This window comes from Paramacrobiotus metropolitanus, unplaced genomic scaffold, assembly GCF_019649055.1.
Source record: "Paramacrobiotus metropolitanus isolate TYO unplaced genomic scaffold, Prichtersi_v1.0 Parri_scaffold0000076, whole genome shotgun sequence".
NCBI classification, from domain to species: domain Eukaryota; kingdom Metazoa; phylum Tardigrada; class Eutardigrada; order Parachela; family Macrobiotidae; genus Paramacrobiotus; species Paramacrobiotus metropolitanus.
In genome coordinates this window covers 591,945-607,670 of record NW_026570296.1, presented here as the reverse complement: position 1 = coordinate 607,670, position 15,726 = coordinate 591,945, and the positions used below count along the sequence as shown (strand labels likewise).

Genomic DNA, 15,726 nt, shown 5'->3' with positions numbered 1-15,726 from the left:
CTAAGAAATTGAGCGTAGAATTTTTCCTATGGTGCTTATCATAGTAGAGTGACTGTTTGATTTTTTTAGTTTTCGTGTTCTAGAGCTCATTTCTTTTTAACTTTAAACAAACAAGTCTCTGTTTTTTCTTAAATCGTTCGGTCTGGGTCCCTATATAAACTACTGCTCTATGATCAAACTGCTCGCGCATATTTATTTACCTATACCTTTTGACAGTGTGGGTGTTTTTCCTGATACTGTAACTGGCGGTTTCTGGCCCACCATGCCACATCCCTCAAAGTGTGTGTGTTTCGGCGGCTGTTGTTGTATAGCAAGGTCGCCACTGACCGTCTCACGTAATGATATCGTGGTTTGGTTTAGTTAGTTAGATACAGTATGTACATTTTGTAACTTTGAAAGTACAGGTACAGCATTATTAGCAGTACTGCCGTGTCGTGTAATAGATAAAAAGTAGACGTTGCACAATGCTTGTCTTTATCCTCACTGCCGACCACGACACAATCGGATAGAGCAACTCTTATTTCAAACTGTTGGGAAGAATGTAGTGGGATGGTAGAAGTACTGTATCCGCTCGCACATCTTGAACCACAGAGTCCGTGTACGGGAAAAACACGCATTCAATATACACACTCTAACCGGGCAAAATGCACGACTACGAAATATTCCTCATTTGGTTTCAAGATGAACAGTTCTTCTTGTGAATTTTTGTTTATTAAATCAAGTCTTTTCATTTAAATGGCAATTCACTCTGGAAAAAAAAGGTTCTGTAGCTGAAAGCTCGCATTGTTCGGTGGTTCATCGCCATCAAGAATGTTGACGCGGAACGTACCCCCTCCTCCAGGGGCACCCCAAAAACCACAACAAAATCCGTTTGTAACTCGTGCTTACGCCAAAGCTGTATGTTAATGGCTGCTTTCGAGCCTAAACATGATAAAAATTGTTAGAGCTCTAATTTTTTTCATTATTCAAGAAGTTCTCCAGTCCAGATGTTGTAAGACATCAGAAATTTATCAAATCGCGAATCGCGCGTTTGGCCCGGTTAGAGTGTGTATATTGAATGCGCGTTTTTCCCGTACACACACTCTGTGGTCCAAGATGTGCGAGCGAATACAGTAGAAGTCGAAGATCAGGAACAAGTCAGGAACTGCTGGAACTCAGGAATCCCTGCTGCAAACACAATACACAAAAGATACGAGTATACTTACCTGACCTCACGCTAGATGGTAGCCGAAGCGTATGAGAAACTATCCATCAACTCGGTATTACGAGGCATAAAGATCGAAGAACAAGAAGAGACCAAAGGTCACGGGATGCAAGTGGGAGCTAGTGGGTAACCTATTACGCCACGAGACTATCTGAAAATGATAATGCACGTCGACGAAGTAAAGGAAAAACCCCTGACATAAGTGAAAGGTCACTAAGAGGTGAGTTAGCAAGAATCCTCACTTGGAAAAGAGATCCCAGGGCAAGAAGTCTGAAGTTAATCAGGTCGTGAACAAGCACTACTGCTTGTTGAAAGAAACTCTTGACATTTGTGTGGGCGACGAGCGCCTTATATAGTCTTGGGCACGCGCAGGTGCGACTCTTCGTACGCGCAGGTACGGTTCTGAGAACAATAGGGATTTAGAAACTAGCCAATACTCTACGATCACATACACGTGGACTAATCAAAGACAGCATTAACTAATCAGAGAAAAGGGTCAGCTCGTACACTAGAACAATAGGTAAAGCTACGTCACTGACACGCGGTCACGTCGAAATGGCAAGTCGCGGTCAAAGTTCTCTGCTGGACATTTCTCAGAAGGCTCGACTCGAACTCCTGGTCATGACTCAAGTAGACGTTGTAGTAAGGACTAAGCCTAAGCCTTGGGTAGAAGTAGTAAAGATGTGTACTAAGGGACGCCAGTACACGTCAGCCGCATCATATCAGAGGCTTGAAGTGATGTACTGTGTAAGTATTATACGTAACCGTCAACCCGGTATACCAAACAGGATTGCACGAGTTGTACGGTTGACAAAGAAATTCAGCGCACGAAGTGCGAAGATTGCCCACCTTATCACCGCATTAAATGCCAGGGAGGGCCATTTCAACATTTTGTCTGGATTCCTCATAAAGAAACCAGTAATCGAAGACGTGTTTCACTGCCTGCAGGCTGTGGAATGACATGTAAACATTGTGGAAAGTGTTTTCTTGTGCTGGATGCCACTCATGCCACCATTATTTTGGTTATGCAGTCAGGCCAGAAGTCACCGACATCTCGCAGAAAACTTTGAATGCCATTTACGCAGCGCGACACACTGACTGCGGAAGAGCACGCTTTTTACTTGGCTGATGAACAGTGCCTCATTAGAATGATTAACAGATGTATGAGTACAGTGCAGATACCGTTGCAATTTTATGGTAGTCAGAAAATCAGTGCCCATCACATGAATTACATTCCAAGTCCTGGTATTCCGTAGCGTTTCAAAATATCTAAAATTCATAGAACGCGCGCGACTGCGGGATAAAATATGCGATGACTACTGCAGGAGCGATTTCTGGCGGCTGTCCGCCAGATCGAACAGGCTTTGGGCACTGTAATAACCGGTAACATTCGGCGTATAAATATACTTTTCAAAACTTCGCTTCCGGGGATCAATCCGGTATGGTCCACAGGTCAAACGGTCCCTGTAGCCGTAGCAGCAAGTAACCACACGTCCCGGAGGTACGTAGCGGCGCGGCTGTTTCTTCAGCCATTTCCACAATGGACGCAGCGATGGGCAGTCACAGTCTGCATCACTTTGGCAGAACGGATTGTATTCAATCTCCAGGAAGGGTCGCGCGTTTTCGCTGGACACGCTGGCCAGGAGACGCTCGTCAAGCCAAATCAGCTTGTTTGCGGCCAGGCGCACCGCCCCCACCTTCTGCATGGCGAAATCATGGCTCAAGTACACCTCCTCAATCTCGTTCTGCTCCAGAAAAATGGCCTGTCAAAACAGTAAGAATAAATAATAAAATGCTCTACTTGTTTTCAGCCTGAAGTTCAAAACCTTTTTTCACGGTTTTTGTCCATAAAAGGTGCGGATGCGCGAACCAAAGGGCAAGCTTAAAACAATTTCGGTGCACCCGGTAGGTGATAAGAAACTCCTTAAAAATTTTTTGTAAAAGGCACGTTGGTGCAAAGCCGGTTCGGAACCACAACCAAGCTTACATCATTTTCCTTTCAAGCCTCAACAGTTTTCAAAAATCTTAAATTCACTTTGGATTTTGGAAAGGAGTTGTGCCCCTGGCTTGTAGTATGAAACTCTGAATCATCTTCACCTCAAGAGGATGGGATAATAACCTGACTTTCGGTGCATAAAATCGCGCCAGCCCTTTGCTGTGGCTTGTTGACCGACAGTCAGAATATGCATGGATAAATAAATTGCAGTCTTTATTTCAATAGCGCGATAGCAATATCAGGTTTATTTACGGTTAAATAAATTACTGTACCGTCTGTACGCAATATACTTTTGCCACGCCGCGACACTGATTGTACTGGCTTTAAGATATTATCCAACGCATACCTCTAAGCTCTGCGCTAGCGGCTCCCAGACGGACCAATCCAGTCGCGTTATGGTGTTCTCGCTGATCCACACCGTCTTCAGAGTCGGCGGGGCACGGGCCGGTGTCAGCTGGAAAACGCGTCAACGGCAACAGCCGACATGCGATTCCGAGAGAGTTCCAATCTGTCCAATGCCGCGAAGCCGGCAAAGGTACTCCCTGTAATGGTGGGTAGATATATGAATTTTAAACTCAGTTCTGTTAGTGTCAACTGCACACTGCGGAGAAAACGACCAACGGGAAACGGCCGATCAGCGGGCGCCACCCAAATGTTACTTAACACGATGGTGCGGAGATTGGGCAGGCGCGGCAGCGGGATGAATTCGGTGTGCAGACAGCTGGGAGGGCACATCCGGTTAGAAGAGTATGAATTCGGATAGTGTACCTCGCCGATCCGGAGAAAATCGAGAGAGCGGGAAATGAGGCTGACATTGTAGGCGGTGGTGTGGTTACAGGCGCACACCGGCCACGCGGCACTGCAAGTCGGCAAAACGTAGCTGACACAGGTGTCGTCAAACGCGTGGTACGAGTCAATGGGGTGAGGCAGGCGACGGTCGCGAAAGCCCTTGTTATACTCGGAAGAACTGGCAGGAAGAGCCGGTGCTGTCAGTGTGCCAGCAGCAACCGATTCTACGAGGAGTAATGCCGTTAAATCACAGAAGAATCGCAATTTCCACGTGGACATTTTGATATCGGTAAGCATACTCCGCATGATGACGTGCAATGCAACTTGACTTTTACTCTGTAGACGGTCCCGTGCGCGACATCTCTTTATACGGGGATCGACAGTAAAAAACACCAAGAGTGTACTAAGGATGTATATATGCACGCTGCAAAGCAGCCAAAACAAGATTTCGCGAAGATTGATGCTTCACTCCGCCGGAACGAATGCGAACGTGTCGCCACCAAGTGCCGCGTGGAAACGTGTCATCATTATACTCATTCTCCTCACGTGCTAACCTGTTGATTATTCACGATTCCGTTTAATACTGTAGGAGAAGATCGTCATATCAATACAACGTTCAGTGATTAGGACTGTCAACACGTTTTGTTTCACCGCCTGCAACCGAGCGTTCACCTTGCATGATTTCTGAAATGGCAAGATACGCATAATTATCGAACGTTTTATGAGTACTGTGGCATGAGTCATTTCTGGCAAGCGTTTGCAAGCGCTAACATAACAAATGACGTTGCACGGAAATAGTTAACTATTGCAACAGTATGCGATGGTGACGTACCTTGTGCATAATTACTGCGATTCGCACGTACATCATTACGGCATGTGGACTCGGCTGGTTAATTCGCTTTCGTGACTATATAATCCCTGAACTGGCGCAGTGTCTTCAGGCAACGGCAGCAATCCCGTCATGGTGAATGACAATGATTAAGCAGAATATCGGTCGATATGTTTCATAAGTCAGTTAAAGATGTCACAGAAAAATCAGCGGTAGCCATACAGCAAGGTCAGCCACCAAAGAGACACGAAACGTTTTCCAGAAAATACGACGATTCACGAATCATCGCTGGATCCAGCTACCCAACTGCGGGTGGAAAACTTCGTTACTGGACAACCAGGTCTAAATGTCGAATATCGGAAATCTGGAACCGATCGTTACTGAGAGTTGACAGCGTGTCGTTTTCGATTGATATTGTGCAAAGGTCATGCGCTGTTGCACTGGACGATAGTGCGATGAAAACTCGAGTGCGATTGCAGCAAATTTGATGAAATTAACACAGCCCAAATTAGATGAACATCGCGCAGCCGTGTAAGTATCAAAAACAGCGACAGGCGAGTAGCGGAATCTGATAACTTACGCTGATGAGTATATTTATCGACTGGGATACGTTCAGGACATTCAATGGAAAAGCGGTTTATCGAAAGTTAGCCATTCGGGTAAACAAGGCCACGTTTAACAAGACAAGTTACAGATATAGCGAGGTGTTGTTGCTCTCCGTTGACCGCGCTGTGGATTCGAAAGTGTTCCAGCCCCGCAATACTCCGTGCAAACACCGGCATAACTGGATCGACCTCCTGTTCGCCGGCGGCAAAGAGTAGATTGCTGCTCTACAGTTGTGGCTAGCTGACCGCCCCATCGGGAGGTGGCTACGTTATGCATCGCAGTATGCACGACCTAGCAACTCGATCATTTTTTGATTTTCGGAATTCAGTCCTTGCCAGAATATTGTTGAAAAAATTGCAGTGCGTTGTCATACATCACCCGTGAAGTTTTCAAGTTTACAGAGAATTTTTCGCACCTCGTAATAATTTTTACTATTCACCAGGTTCACGGTGCATCAATATGGACGGAACCACCAACTGCAGCCCTGAAGACTTTATATCTGTAGATGCCTATTCAGGTTCCATTCACCGCCGGAGACCGAATCGAGAGCTCGTCAACTGCATCAGCCGTTCGCTGACTAGCGGAGATTTAAGCGACGTGCAGTTCACAGTTGGAGGGCAGTATGGACCAGGGAAAACTTTCAGTGCTCACAAGTAAGGATTGAGGAGCACGAACCGCTGGGTTGAAACTAGGGCTTTACAATATTTTGCAGATATGTTTTGTGCCTGCGTAGCTCAGTGTTTGCTGGCATCTTCCACAAAAATTTGTCAGAGAAAATCGAACAGCCTATTGACATACCGGATGTTATGCCCGCAGCGTTTGCCAACATGCTCAGGTTAGGTCGTTGTCTCCTTGATGGTTCTTGCGGTACGCGGAGGTCGCCAAGTTTTCCAGATCATTGCAGATTCCTATACACCGATACAGTGTATGAGTTGTACGTGGACAACGTCTGCCAGACACTGGCGTGCGCGGAGAAGTACAATGTGCAGCCTCTGGTGAAAACATGCGTCACATTCATCAGGGCCCGGCTGCGGGCGGACAACTGCCTGACCATTTTGGAGAATATTGTGCGTTAAACTTTAGTGTTCGCCATTCGACCGTGAATTTATCTTAAATGTTCGTTACAGGGTGCCTACAGCCACGCCGAGAAGATTGTTAAGCGTTGCTGGGAACTGATCGACCGATGCGCTACCCGCGTACTCGAATCGCAGCACTTCACGAGCATTAAACAGGAGACACTGGTCACGATCCTGCAGCGTGATACGCTTTGCGTAGGCGAGAATGATGTTTACTTGGCGGTTGAGAGGTAAATACTGTTCATAATGTTCCTGTGCGACGATCACTAGGATGGCGGTTCTTTTGGCAGATGGGCGTTGACGGCTTGCGGTACCCATAATCTTGGTCCATCGACGGCCAACCGGCGACAGATGCTGGGTGACGCGTTGTTTAATGTTCGGTTTCCCTTATTGACCAATGCGCAGTTAGCCAAAGGGCCCGTAAAGGTAGGCACTCCACTACATAATTTAGACGGCCGTACTTTGCGCTTGATTTATTCGGTTAGTTGCTTCAAAAATGGCTCGATGCACTTACGTATCCCGCACAATATATAAATATTATATGTTTTCCTTATCGTTAGCCGGCACGGTACATACTTTAACTGTCCCTGATAGTGCTTGGCTAAACATATTGCATAGGCCACTCTTAACAATTTTTTTCCTGGAATAATATATGGATGTTTCTTATCTTGGTTTTTCCGTTTTTATGTATTTCTATCACCCTGTGCGTGAATCTCCTTTTGCGAAGCCATCGGATTATTTCGAGACACTCTTTGTCTTCGTTTTATTGTGGATTTAGACAGTAAAAGACCAAGTAGAACTATCAGTTACTATCTACAGATATGTTGGAATAACATTTAACGGATTACAGAGTAGATTACTGCTACCAGCCGAAGCAGAGGCCCTGTACAAGTATAAATCTGCCAAAAAGAAACCACCGCTGCCCTTCCTCGCGCAACCCCGCATCTCCTCTTTCCACCGCATTGCGAATACGGTGTATCAGCATCGCGAAAAAGTGTTTGTCAAGATCAGCAAAGGCCGGCCGGTGTGGGGTCCAGCGGAAATCATCGGGACTCGTCCGCGGCAGTTTCTGTTCGAGTGGCGGAGTTCCATGCGGGACGGGAATGATGCCGCCGCCGGCACCAAGATCATGCGCGCTTCCGATGTCTTAAAGCCGGGCCAGCCGCTGTTTGCGGTTATGTGGCCGGGTTATTTCCGGCCGTCGCGATACCGCCGGGCACGCAAAAACCAGCATGTGGTTTATTGTGAAGACCAGGAACACACTCTTGGCTTGAAATGGTTGATGTTGCAAGACGATCAAATGCGGGCATTACGTGCCCGGATTGCGTTGCAAGGCAAAAAGGCCAAAACGTCTGCTTAACTGAGACCACAACTCAGAAGCGGAAAGGAAGGATGATTAGTCTGCAAAAAAATTCTAGCGGAAGTTGCAGCATGTTGGTGCTTGTCGCCCACGATGTCATTCTGTAATGTGGTTGGGCTTAAAATTTACAGTACTCCTCGTTTCAAGTTTGTATAGTTAGCTGTTCCGTAATTTTTGTTCTGTAAGTGACCGGGCTTTGTTGATTCTTCACATTTATTCTTGTACATTTTCACATTGCGTATTAAAGCGGATGAATATTGTCTAAGCGGTTCACCATCTCTGTCACATGATTGCGCAGTGGTTACTTATAGGAAGCCGTCCATTCTATTTTAAAACCTGATTTTACTATATTTTTCTTTATTTTATTGTACGGCACGCTCTAATAGGTTAGAGTGTTAGACTGCGATCTGGTCGCGCAGGGATCTGGTGCTTCTGCTAATCGTACCCATGGGTCCATGGCTAATTTCGTGACCTTGCATCTTTTCCAACCTGAACAGTCGATGGCTCCCACGAAGCGCGCTGAATAAACTACTTGACTATACCGCACAGAATCGCGGTGGAGCGGACCAAACGGAATTGCGCCACTTCACAAAAGGAAGAGTGCCGGTTGTCAGCCAAGCGCCATGGGGTGGTAGTCACTTGGCCAGCAGCTTAGTTTCCCGGATGCGACGAGCCAGGGTATTTAGTTTCACGAAATACATTGATAACAATCATCTTCCAAGATTTTTAACGCTTTTATCTTTTTGCTAAGTTGTCCTCACTACTTTTTAATTGCGGTTTACCATTTTTGACGAATTGATTAGCCTGTCACGTCGTGGTGTTACCTGCGACACGATAACGTGTTTTTTTCTCTGCACTCTGTAGCTTGTTACCTATAGCAGTACAGCCAGTACTTAACGTGCTACCAGCAGTCCAGCACCATGGTATCCCGGAATTCCACCTCGTCCACAGCCGATGTGGGACTTGTCAGCTGCATCCAGCAGACCCTGACCAGTGGAGCCATGAGTGATGTGCGCTTCTCTGTCGGGCGTCAATTTGGCGCTGTGAAGCTCTTCGCAACGCACAAGTATTCGCAGACTCACCGTCGTCCTAAAGAAGTCCCATGTCAGCGCTTTTCATCCGGCATGTGGCTTTTTTCAGGTATATCATGGGTCTGCGCAGCAGTGTGTTTTATGCCATGTTCTACGGAAGTATGCCCGAAAATTGTGAAAATCCTATCGACATTCCGGATTGCATTCCCGATGCGTTCGCCAACATGCTTAGGTACTTAATGGCGAAATTGCAGACTTATACTGCAGAACACGTTTGGCTTCGCAGGGAAAACTGCATCACCATCATTACAGCCTAATCCTATGCCTAAAGTATAGCAAAGCTTGATTAAATTCATTCGATAATTATAATTTTTGCAGCTGGATGTACACGGATAAGGTTGGGGATCTCAGTGCGGACAATGTTTTCCCCACTTTGAGCTGTGCAGAGAAGTACGATTTACCGTTCCTGGCTAAAATTTGCTCGGACTAAGTACCTTCTGAATCATCTTGATGTCTGCAACTGCCTGAGCACTTTGGAACAGGTCGGTTACTCCCAGCTGATGATGGCGCGCTAGTGACTCTTTGTCGCAGATGCTGTAACTATCCCTTTAGCTACCACTATCGACGAGGTCTTGTTGCAGGCAATCCATTGGCGTGCTGATAATATCGCGGAGAAGTGCTTGAAATTGATGGATGATTATACCGATGAAGTTCTGCGATCGGACCAGTTCGTTGGCGTTGGTCAGGATGTGTTGCAGGCCATATTGCAGCGCAACACGCTGACGGCTACGGAGCACGACATCTACTTGGCTGTGGAAAAGTAAGTAGGAATACTTTTTTTTTAAGATGAGCCTTTGGGTCTTCATTCGTGCTCAGTACTCGTATAATCGTATTGCGTACGAATATTCGCATGTATTCTGTATTGTACAGTATATTAGTACAGTCAAGTGTCAACTAATCACTGAATGGAAAGGCAATCAAACTCAAAAGGCTCATAATTGCGGCTCTTGCTTTGACGGTGTCGATGGCGTGACACTCATGCTTGATAGGAGACTGCAAATTTCTATCGCAGTGTGTTTGTAGATGGGTCACGGAAGCCTGTAAGCGAAACAACAGACCGGAGTCAGCTGACCACCGGCGTCAGGTGTTGGGCGCTGCGCTCTTTCTGATTCGCTTTCTGCTCCTGACTAGCGCTCAGCTGGCAGACGGTCCGGCGAAGGTTAGTTGCACTCTGGTGTCATTTTGACGACATTAAAATATTGCGATCACAGAATGTTCATTAAAAGATTTAAGAATTGTATACTCCATTTGCTTTTCGTATTGCAGAGTGGACTGTTATGCGACGCGGAACTACTGAGCATCTTTCTACACCAGCATGCTGCTGTGAAGCCGCCGCTCCCCTTCCCCACGGAGTTCCGCTGCGATGTGCTGGCCCGTGCCGGTTTCAAGCGCGGAGATGCTGTGTACGCGGAGCGCACGGGGGGACGGTGCTGGACGGCAGCCCACATTACAGGCTGGCGTGATTCCCAAGTGGTTATCAAGTGGAGCAGTGATGGTCAAGAGGGCAGCGCCATGCCCGACAAGATCGTTCACGCTGGACAGGTCTACGATAGCCATACAGGCCGGTTCAAGGATTCTCTGACTCAGAACGGCCAGCGCTACACGAAGGAACGTGATCTCCCACTGGACCATGAACGTTTCGTTACATACAAAGCGGCCCTGATCATTCGCATGCTTTTGTGAGGATTTCTGGCAGCATTTCATGTGGTCTTGTTTTGATCGCGGTTAGCACAAGTAGATTCGTTTCATACAGTGGGGATGTCGAGGAATTCATGTCTAGAATAATAATGTCACCGTTGTCACGAAAGGGTTTAATGGGGTTTTCGGCGAGACAATGGCGTAATCTCTATGTTGTCCATTTTGTGCACTTGTCTTTTATCCATAAGGCTATAATATTCTACTTTCTTCAAATGCGATAAGCGGCGCCTTTTTTTTGGGCAGCGTCCTTAATTCATTGGGAAGATCAACTTATATACGATTAATTTTGCGAAATCACTTGATGGATTGCTAGTGGCAAGTACGACTGGCAAGAAACTGGTGCAGGACCGCACTATTTTTCAGGCAAAACTCAAACAACAGAAATATTTTCATATAACATGTTTTCGCATGTAATGCAATTCAAACATTAACAAACAACGCAACTAGTTAGTAGGAGTATTTCTTCGAGAACCATCAACCTTTCGGATGCGGGTATGTTAGTATCCGGTCAGTAATTCTTGAATTTTTTATAAATAAAACTGCTCGCTGTGTTCCTTTGCAATTTTTACCACACCACAGCCAAACCCCCATTTTTCTACCGGCATTTGGCTTTCTTCGATGGTCGTCCACGTGTCCGAAAAGACGTCATAAACTTCTATCGTCTTTTGACAGGTTTCGTTTGTGCCACCCAAAACATAGATTTTATCTCCGACGCAGCAACTTCCGACGGAAAATAAATGACGACTCATGTCACCTACGAGTAGTTCAAGAAGCTTGGATTCACAATGTGACGATAGATAGCAACGCAAACAATGTTTGTATGCACTGAATAGTAGTTTGATATGCTGTGTCAGTATTCTGTAGTGAACTCGCCAATAAACTAGTAATTCACGACACATAAGTTTCTCAGAGTGGCGAATCAATAATTTTCCGGAAAATGAGAGCCGGTACTTACTTTTATTGGTCCACTGCTTGGTCCTGGGATTATAAGCCTCGACGCAGCTTAAATAGCTCTTCCTCACTCCACCTGCCAAAAAGTCGTGATTAAATTTACAGCGCATTTGGAAATTCTTACTTCTCATTCTCTGTAAGGCTGCTTATAAGCCACACCCTTTATTTTCACCTCTAAGTTAAGATTTGCAAATTACATGTATGTTGACTATCGTTTTGAAACAGCAAGCAAAATAAAGCAATCGAAACGTATGGCTGTATCTTGAAAACTAATGCGCGACATTCGCCTACCGATGACGTAAATCAACCCGTCGGATCCGGCACACGCCGAAGCGCGGTACCGTGCCGTCGGCATCCGGGGCAGTTCACTCCATAGATTCGATTTCGGATCGTAGCAGAACGCCGAATCCGTGGCAACATAATTACAAAACCCGGTGTTGCCGATCGTATGCCGGTTCGACGTACATCCGCCAAACACGAATACTTTTCCTTCGAAACCAACGATCGCTAACTTCTCCAAAGGCGTTGGTAAGGACGCCTTGTATGCCCATTGATCAGCGGCCCCATCATAACGCTCAACACTGGCTAATACCTGTTTCTCGCTATCATGACCACCAACGGCGTAAATATACCCGTCTATCGCTGCAATCCCAAGATCGCCTCTCCCGGTGTTCATTGGTGCGACATCATCCCAGCGAGCTAGAGAGCTGGAATAACGGATGGCCCGCGGCGTCACATCCTTGCTACTCTGGCCGAAAATTCCGCCGCACACGAACAAGTCCTCATTAATGGCGATAAGACCACTTCTAGCTATAGCGTACGGTAAATGAACCAGGTTTTTCCACTTGGAAGTGCGCGGATTGAAGCACTCCACGCTGTCTGATAGAGACGTCCGGAAGTGGCTGCGATGACCACCCGCACAGATAACGAGGCTCTCAATAGCTAGAAATAATCCGTTTACTATAGTTAGACTAACTGTGAAAAAGGGATAACATAAAATGGCTGCAATATACCGTAGGATTTTCTTGGGATGCGTCGTAATGAGGATGCCTGGCTGTCGTAACCCGGCAAGGCCTTGAGGTGGTCTGACGGACGCACTGCTTCACCCCCAGCCGAATAATCTTTAATCGAATTAAAACAGGCCAACAGGTAATCATCACTACCCTGTGCGCTGAGATGTAATGGACGGATAAACTGCAATATCTCCCAAAACTGACAACGACGTTGCGGGAAATCATGGTGATGCCAGCGGACAACGGCCGAAAATACATCATCTTCGCGTTGGACATGCAGATCGTCGGATCGAATCAATTCGATAACCTGTCAAGTACCAGAAAATCTGTCAAACCCTTACCATTAGGAATGAAGAAAACTTTTAGGCAACTGTTTTGTGGTCGCACCACTTGCAGTTTTCTTTATTGAGCTGGATACTGCTTATGAAAACTTGAACAATCAATCTTATATATACCATCTCTTTCGGTATTTCCAGGAATTTTGCTCCTTGAGTAATGCCAACAAAATGCTTGAGGACCAGAGCCTTGGCCTTGATTGCTAATGCAGGATTGTTATGAGCTTCGGAATTTGCAAACGAATACAGCTGCAGGCAATTATTAACGTCCATATGATCTTCCAGAAACTGCCAGCAGGCTGCCACGACAGGGACAATGTCCAGGAACAACGCGGCAATCAGCAACGGCTGTACGTTGCCTTCGGTGATGAATACCTCCGTCATGTAGCAATAATCAATCAGCCTGCAAAGGAATTTTCAAACATTAGACCATTCATGGGAAAATTCGAGGAAAACAGTATAGCAAAGAACATACGAATCTGCATATAAGAATATTTAAGGCTCACCAGAGCTAAAAACTTTTACTGACCATTTACCACTATAGGAAACTTACTGTGATAAAACATTGCTTGAAATGTTTTGCAGGTAAACGACTTCTTGCTTGGATTCCTCGGATCCCGATAAGAACATGTTAGAGGCACGACAGCCTGCGTGGTAGATACGCCACTTTGCGTATGCGTACCAACGCACACATGCTGATTCGCCCTCTCTTGTACGTACGTGAGTGGCTGCACTGCACTCTCCGCCTAGCGGATCCACCGCGGGCGCACTCACTGAGCATACTTGCTCTCTCGTTCCTCTCTCGCTGTATGACTCAGCGCTTATACGCTCGCGTTGGATACGAGTCCAGTCTGCGCATCACATTCGACATGTCTGGACAGCACGACGTTGCCGCCAGCACACTTCTCTCTCTACATTTGATTACGCTCTAGAACTTGCTCTCAGCAACTTGACGTGCTGATTTTGCATAGCCAGACATTGGCTCTTGGTTCTTCCTCTCCCGCAATCACGCGGTATTTGCTCCCTTTATCTGTCAATAAAGCTCACTGTGAGTCCCCTGCGCTTGCCTGTCACATGGTAAGCAGATCGTTTGGCTTTTCGATCCACCGGACCCTTTGAGGAGACGGTAAAGGCATTTTTCGGAGAACCTGAGGAACCTACGGTAAAAGTCAGATAGACTGCAAACGCAGCCTCTGCTTCGACCGCTGATCAGACAGATCTTGCCGTCTTACGATTGTGGAAGCACAGGTTGACCGCAAAAGCGATCCCTGACGCAATCGGTGAGCATCAGTTCCTTAACTCTTCCACATAAGAAGAGCGGACAGTTTTTCCCCGACCTTACGGGACGCTGACGGACCAGGCTCGCTACGATAGCCTGCAGCGCGATAGGATTACTCCATTAATACGGGGACCTTCGCCTTGAACGGCGACCCGCAACTTTAACGGCGGATTTCGACCGAGAAACGGCGGATCACCGACCTCCCAACAGCGGATAACCGACCTCCACGGACCCGTAACAAACCGGTAAAGTCGTGGTTACAGGTCGAAACAGGTCGAAACTAGGTCGAATTCCTAGTTTTTGACTGTTAACTTTAATTTCTAACGGTTAAAAACAACTTTTTAACGGATAAAAATAAATTTTCGTCGGAGAAACCGACCTAAAAACTTACTTTCACTGACCTCTTTTTTTGACTAACCGACCACTTCTGGCTAACCGACCAGAGGTTGGTCATTTTCTTGATTTTCATTTTCGACGGATTTCCCACCGTCAGAAAAATTCCTAAATTTTTAGAATTAATTTCTAACGGCTAAAAACTTAAAATTTCGACCAGATAACAACTCTGGCCGACCAAAAATAACTTGTTTTTCCGCTTAAAATTAGCGCGAAAATTTCTGATTTTCTGTGTGACGTCAGAAGGACTTACTTTCAGTACTTTAGAGCCGACCAATCAGAGCTCTGGGAAAGTCCCCATACTTATAACATAGTGACCGTCGTAGTGAGTCATACTTGTTTACGCCTTTTGTGCGCACGGCACTAACGTCGTGACGTAGGCAGATAACAGCAAGACCATTTCGTGTGACGTCACACCGGTCATTGGCAGTAGTACAGGACGCACGTAGAACCGTATCACCTTAATGTACTGTAGTATACTACTGTACTGTAACATAGCACTGTACTGTAATATAGTACTGTGTTGTAACCCATACTGAGTCACACACAGGATTACGCCATCAACAACGTTGGCCCACATCTACCGGACACACGGAAGTTCCTGAACCGAAAAAAGTTCCTGCTCTCATCGGAAATCCCCACATAAGGGATTGTCCGATTGATTGGCTGAAGCGAGAACGCTCAAGCCTTTCACACTTTGACGGTGCTGTACATCATCGGATCCAAACGGACATCCCCACTTGGGACATAGTCCAACCGACCAGTGCAGACCGCCGGCTTCCCTAACAAAAGGGACCTGGTGTCTACGGGCATCCCCACAAAGGGATTAACGTCCGTTCGTCTCGGCCGAGGTAAACAAATACCCGGGCCATCACCAGCTGACTGTGAAAATGGCCGCGTTGGTCAACAACACCTACGCTCACCAACCTGGGCCACTCAAGGCGGGTGGATACAGCTTCCAACATGCCAGCCCAGTCGGTCGTCAGGTGCCATCCGCGAGCCCACTTAGGCGAACGGAGGTACCGGGAGCGCGCGACCAGCGCATCCCACCGACCGGATTCGCCGCATTTGACAGCGGCCTCCAGGACACCTACGAGAACGGCTTG

The 15,726-nt window shown here is 46.7% G+C and overlaps 5 protein-coding genes across 6 annotated transcripts in view; 3 read left to right on the top strand and 2 right to left on the bottom strand.

Annotated features, from left to right (window-relative positions):
* The window catches only part of LOC129595281 (serine/threonine-protein kinase fray2-like), a 90,810-nt gene that overhangs the window by 25,654 nt on the left and 49,430 nt on the right, over window positions 1–15,726 (top strand). The gene's annotated exons all lie outside the window — the stretch shown is intronic.
* Window positions 2,356–4,392, bottom strand: LOC129595285 (uncharacterized). Of its 2 annotated transcripts, XM_055492239.1 has the most exons (4): window positions 4,289–4,392; window positions 3,822–4,213; window positions 3,547–3,742; window positions 2,356–2,967 (listed from the first exon to the last, which is right to left on the bottom strand). In XM_055492239.1, exons 1-4 carry the CDS (start codon window positions 4,293–4,295, stop codon window positions 2,939–2,941), a joined length of 624 nt encoding a protein of 207 aa, XP_055348214.1. In that variant the 5' UTR covers window positions 4,296–4,392; the 3' UTR covers window positions 2,356–2,938. The 2 variants fall into 2 exon arrangements, with proteins under 2 accessions (XP_055348214.1, XP_055348213.1); XM_055492238.1 differs by having other exon boundaries at window positions 3,822–4,374.
* On the top strand, window positions 5,108–7,860 carry LOC129595302 (BTB/POZ domain-containing protein 6-B-like). The gene is made up of 7 exons (XM_055492259.1): window positions 5,108–5,349; window positions 5,867–6,077; window positions 6,137–6,259; window positions 6,329–6,491; window positions 6,552–6,730; window positions 6,791–6,926; window positions 7,351–7,860. Exons 1-7 carry the CDS (start codon window positions 5,331–5,333, stop codon window positions 7,858–7,860), a joined length of 1,341 nt encoding a protein of 446 aa, XP_055348234.1. The 5' UTR covers window positions 5,108–5,330.
* On the top strand, window positions 8,781–10,634 carry LOC129595301 (BTB/POZ domain-containing protein 6-like). The gene is made up of 6 exons (XM_055492258.1): window positions 8,781–8,926; window positions 9,001–9,123; window positions 9,270–9,331; window positions 9,483–9,711; window positions 9,975–10,110; window positions 10,218–10,634. Exons 1-6 carry the CDS (start codon window positions 8,781–8,783, stop codon window positions 10,632–10,634), a joined length of 1,113 nt encoding a protein of 370 aa, XP_055348233.1.
* On the bottom strand, window positions 11,500–13,578 carry LOC129595300 (kelch-like protein diablo). Its single transcript, XM_055492257.1, has 6 exons — window positions 13,502–13,578; window positions 13,069–13,351; window positions 12,614–12,920; window positions 11,892–12,542; window positions 11,605–11,676; window positions 11,500–11,507 (listed from the first exon to the last, which is right to left on the bottom strand). The coding sequence occupies exons 1-6, from the start codon at window positions 13,576–13,578 to the stop codon at window positions 11,500–11,502; spliced, it is 1,398 nt and encodes a 465-aa protein (XP_055348232.1).